This window comes from Sphaeroforma arctica (genome assembly GCF_001186125.1).
Source record: "Sphaeroforma arctica JP610 unplaced genomic scaffold supercont1.1541, whole genome shotgun sequence".
NCBI classification, from domain to species: Eukaryota; class Ichthyosporea; order Ichthyophonida; genus Sphaeroforma; species Sphaeroforma arctica.
Window position 1 is genome coordinate 7,880 of NW_014039017.1, and position 5,557 is coordinate 13,436.

At 38.1% G+C, this 5,557-nt stretch overlaps 1 protein-coding gene across 1 annotated transcript; it reads left to right on the plus strand.

Moving 5' to 3' along the window:
- The first annotated feature begins 3,375 nt into the window (after positions 1-3,375).
- Positions 3,376-5,145, plus strand: SARC_11130 (NADP-specific glutamate dehydrogenase). The gene has a single exon (XM_014294794.1). It carries the CDS (start codon positions 3,446-3,448, stop codon positions 4,799-4,801), a length of 1,356 nt encoding a protein of 451 aa, XP_014150269.1. The 5' UTR covers positions 3,376-3,445; the 3' UTR covers positions 4,802-5,145.
- The last annotated feature ends 412 nt before the right edge of the window (positions 5,146-5,557 follow it).

Sequence of the window (5,557 nt, forward strand, 5' to 3'; positions counted from 1 at the left end):
AATACATAGATACATATATAAATTATACATATATACATATATACATATATATATAATAAATACATAGATACATATATAAAATTATACATATATACATATATACATATATATATACATATACATACAAAGACATACATATACGTACATATACATACATATACATACATATACACACATATACATACATATACATACATATACATACATATACATACATGTACATACATGTACATACATGTGCTTACATGTGCATATATGTGCATACATATACATACATATACATACATATACCTACAAATACATACATATACATACATACATATACATATATATACATATATAGACATACATATATATGTTGTTAAGATGCAAGTCATTTAAGGTGACATATATTTAGATAGATACTGAATCTGTATGGCTACGTTATTCAGTTTCAATTCGTTTAGGTTCTAGATACACACTGACGTATATACAACTTCGGTTTAATAATTTCATTCACAGGTCAACCTTGCTTGTTCTGAATCACCGTTGTACTTTCGCAGCCAACACTTTGAAACGAGAAGTTGAAGAAGACCGTTCCTATTGTCAGACGGACAATATATCTCAAATACATCACGTGGTACTAATATCGGGTCTTTGAGTAAACATCCGAAGGTATTTATGCTTTTAAGCTCTTAAATAGTTATGAGGTTGCGCTTATGCGCTAATTGCCATAGCCTTCTTAAAATTCAACAAGAAGGCTATATAATTGTTCAATATTCGGTCATGTGCTTTGTGCTATTTTATATTTCCTTTTCGATCAGTTTGTGATTAATGTCAAACTGTCAACTGTCAACTGTCAACTGACAACTGTCAACTGTCAACTTCATAGCCTTCTGAAAAAAGAGCATTCACAGAAGGGCAAGGCTATGATTTTTGTGTTTTTTTTTAAACACAAACATATTGATTCTACACACTATAGGCTTGAGACTTGAGCCTTTTGCCTATCACGAAGGCTATGTATTAAAATATAAAATACAGTTAAATCTATTTTTACACACCATTTGATTTTGTATTTGCTTTCTATTTTTTTGATTATTTATTTATGACCATCGGAAATGAAAAGTAAAAATATGAAAATCAAAATTCAGAAAACATGAATAAATATTTACTCTTTTACTTTTTTCTTTTTTTTTAATGCTCTACTTTTAGCAAGTGGAGCTGCCCACTCTCTCACGGTGGGTGGGCCGATAGCCAAGGGACCGACTCCGAGGCACGAAAGGGATTTTCTTGTTTGTTATGCTCTTTTATATTTTTTAGAACTAAAAAAAGCAACAATAAAAACCCACCCTTTCGGATTTTATCAAAAAGGGAAAAGGATTTCTATTTTCAGGAAGGTATGGTTCTATTGCTCTGAAATATAGTCGTAACTGTAAAAAAAACTTCAGTCTGTAACTCTGTATTTTTATTAGTAAAAAAAAGTACCATTATGATCGGATTTCTAAAAAAAAACCAAACACTTAAAAGTATTAAAAATAACGACAGTGTTTCTTATTCAGCCTCTTAAAATAGATCTTTTTTTTTAAAATAGACCGAGACTCTTCAGTCCGCCGACTCCTACAATCTATACATTTATAAATACAATACAATTTAAAACAAATGCCTTATTTTACGATAAATTTTTATTTCTATTTTTCTTTTTGTCATTTGTTCTAAAAATGTATATAAATGATTTCTTTTATAGAATACCATATGTCAGTTATCCAATCAGTTCTTGTTTTGGACTTGAATTATTTGCTGATTTCACATGACGTGATACTTCCTGACACCTGCTGGCAACCCCTGATAGTATCTCGGCATGCGGGTTGAATATATCATTTGGCACACGACCCTTTTGGGGGAGTGCTAAATAAGCTCTTGTGGTTTGTAAAATATTTTCATTTACGAACAGCCTGTGACTGTCCCAAGTGAATAAGGTTTTCATTGTTGTCCTAACTTCTATCCTCAGTAGGTTTTACGGGTTTCTTATTGCTTTTACTACTCTGTGGATAAACTTTAGTACTGTTTCACTTATTCAAGGTGCTTTTTTCTGGTCAAGGCTATACTAAATACTAATTCATTCTCTTATCACTGAAGGCGTGAATTTGAAGTTGGAAGTCCCTCCAAACTTTATTGACGACTTTTTGGTCTGTCCGTCACAAATTCCCCTATATATAGGCCCTTGTCTAAGCAAAATCATGTTCTGTAGAAATACGCCTACAAAAAGGCCCATGGAAGAGTTGTAACCCAACCAATGAAAAATTCAAGTATAGAGTTTTAACGCGTTGAAAGGAAAGTTAACGGGCTGTAAGGCCCGATTTTCTAAAATTTAGGACATATTTTTATGTGCAGTTTGAAATTTTGACATCTGATTTGTCTCGATTTCAAGCTATAACTTCCATCAAACCCTCTATTTGGTGTCCACAACTCCACATAGTCCACAGTCCACACTCTATAGTCCTAAGTCCACAGCTGTTTCTTGACGCATGCTGAGTCCCTGTTATGTGAGACTTAGTGAGAGAGAAAGAGAGGGTCTGTGATGAGACTGAGTATCAGAGTGTCAGTCTCCTACAGCTGACAAGACAATCTGCCAGGGCCCCATAAATCCATAAATAGTCGTACATATGAGTTCCGAACTTCCGGTTAATGTGATCCCCAGACTCAGTCAGAGTCCCCAGACTTCAAGTCTTCCACACACTCTCGATTATAGGTTCATGGGTAGGTGAGTCGTGAGTCGTGACTCTTGACTCTTGTCCTGAGTCCCGAGTCCTGACTCGTGACTAAATCACTAAATAAAAATGTATTTAAATAAAAATAACACTTCAAACTTTCGAAGCCTCAAACCAATCCATGGATCACTTAAAAAAATTTAAGAGTTGTTTCATGAAAGGCGTGGTGAGTGGTCGAAATGTCGAAAACGGAAAACGACGGAAAATATTATTTGGTTGGCAAAATAAAAAATCAAGAAAGATAGTCTCTCGACCAGTGGAATCCGGAGTCTGTAGTATTGAGTAGAGAGTTTAGAGTATGGAGTTTTGAGTCAAGACGAGACAGATAGGGATGAAAAAGTAAGTAAAAACACCGCCTAAAAATTGGACAAGAAGAGCCCGAGGATGTACATATGCCGTTTATTAAAACTTTGTTTGTCTTTTTTAGTCTTTTCCAAACAAAACATAGCATCGGGAATTCCGTAAAAGACCCTCGATTTCAGACGACAGTGACAGACTTTTAGAATTCAGAGCTCAAGACTTCAAGTGTCCCAGTCCCAGGCCCAACCCCCCAACGGCGTTTTTGGTGTTTTAAAAAAATACATATAAATAGTTGGTTTGTGCAAGGTGTGGTTCACAATTTTGCTATCAAACAATTTGTTTGGCATAAATAATCGATCTCACATTTAGTTAGTATCGAACAACAAAACTTTAAGAACATGTTGAGCTCGGTGGATGATCAGGTCAGTGCCTTCATGCAGAAGGTGCGCGCCAAAGACGGACACGAGAAAGAGTTCCTACAGGCGGTCCACGAAGTCGTTGAGGCGGTTATTCCCTTTATCGCTGAGAATGACAAGTACAACAACCTCATGATACTAGAACGCATGGTGGAGCCTGAGCGTGTGATTATGTTCCGTGTACCCTGGATGGACGACAAGGGACGCATCCAGGTGAATCGTGGCTTCCGAGTGCAGTTCAACTCAGCTATTGGACCGTACAAGGGAGGTCTGCGGTTCCACCCAACTGTAAATCTGTCCATTTTAAAGTTCTTAGGCTTTGAGCAGACGTTCAAGAACTCTCTGACTACGCTTCCGATGGGCGGGGCCAAAGGTGGGGCTGATTTCGACCCAAAGGGAAAGTCCGATAACGAGGTGATGAAATTTTGTCAATCGTTCATGACTGAATTGCAGAGACATGTGGGTGCTAACACCGATGTGCCCGCCGGCGACATTGGTGTCGGAGGTAGAGAGATTGGATACCTTTTTGGACAGTACAAGCGACTGAGTAACGAGTTCGTGGGTGTTTTGACCGGGAAAGCCATGAGTTGGGGTGGTTCGCTGATAAGACCGGAGGCGACTGGATATGGGGTGGTTTACTTCACGAAGCAGATGTTGGAAGAAAAGGATGGGTCGCAGTTGAAGGGAAAGATTGTGGGTATCTCTGGAAGTGGTAATGTAGCACAGTATGCGTGCGAGAAGGCTATCGAGTTGGGTGCGAAAATTATTACAATGTCGGATTCCCAGGGGTATGTGGTCGACCCTAGCGGTATCGATACCGATAAACTGGAGTATGTCATGGACCTCAAGAACAAGAGAAGGGGAAGGATCTCAGAGTATGCAGAGAAATACTCAGAAGCTACGTATCACGAAGGACAACGCCCCTGGGGTGAGACTATGGATATTGCATTTCCATGTGCCACCCAGAATGAGATCGACGAGGAAGAAGCAGAGGCTCTTGTGGCTAACGGGTGCATATGTGTTGCCGAGGGCGCCAATATGCCCAGTACACTCGAGGCTATACATGTGTTTCAGAAGGCAAAGATACTGTTTGCCCCCGGGAAAGCAAGTAACGCTGGTGGCGTAGCTACGTCAGGCCTGGAAATGTCGCAAAACTCTCAGAGGTACGCCTGGAGTAGAGAGGAGGTTGATGATAAGCTCAAGGATATAATGGCGGCGATACATGACGAGTGTGTGGCGTTCGGTAAAGATGGGGACCATGTGGACTACGTGAAAGGTGCGAATATCGCTGGCTTTGTCAAGGTGGCCGATGCGATGATGGATCAGGGTGTTGTTTAAACTTAGTTTGATTAAATAGATTAGGTCAGTGTGTCTCAGAGTTTGGGACTTTAGGTTAGTTTAGACTTCAAATTCTGTTCATTACTGGCACACGTCGGAAGTAAAGGAATATTACATAGTTTGAAAGTCCTCTCATGTGCTAGACTCTGCAACGAGCGCAGTCTGTGAGAAACATCTGAATCCACCACTGGCCCGGGGACTGAGGTGCATTTTTATTAGACCAAAAACCATACGATAAATGCAGCGACATTTTCTATGACATCATAGCGGTAAATGGAAATTAAATTAAAAGTCGGCGATAAAAATGCAGTGCAATTCTATGACATCATTGACCTCACCGGGGGGGGGGGGGGGTTTTGAAATACATACAAGATTTCTTTTAGAGATACCCATTTGGGATTTTAGTGGGCCATAAATAGGCTCATAGCTTTCATTTATTTATTTTTGGAACAATAAAACCCAAAAATGTATCTTCTTTGTTCATAAAAAGACAACAATGTCATACCTATTTTTTTTTGTTTTCTATTTTTTTCAAAACAAAGCAAAACAAAAAGAACATCAAAAAAAAGCTTCTTTTTCCATCCTCAATCTTATTTAGCCTTTTCTTCTAAAATAAATATTTTGTTGTTTTTTTTTGAACAAATACTAAAAATACAGGACATTTACATCATTTTTTGTCTTTCTCATTTTGGTACAAGTATTTTTCTTTTGAAACAAATTTGAAGCTTTTATTATTATTGATCGTCTCGATAATGT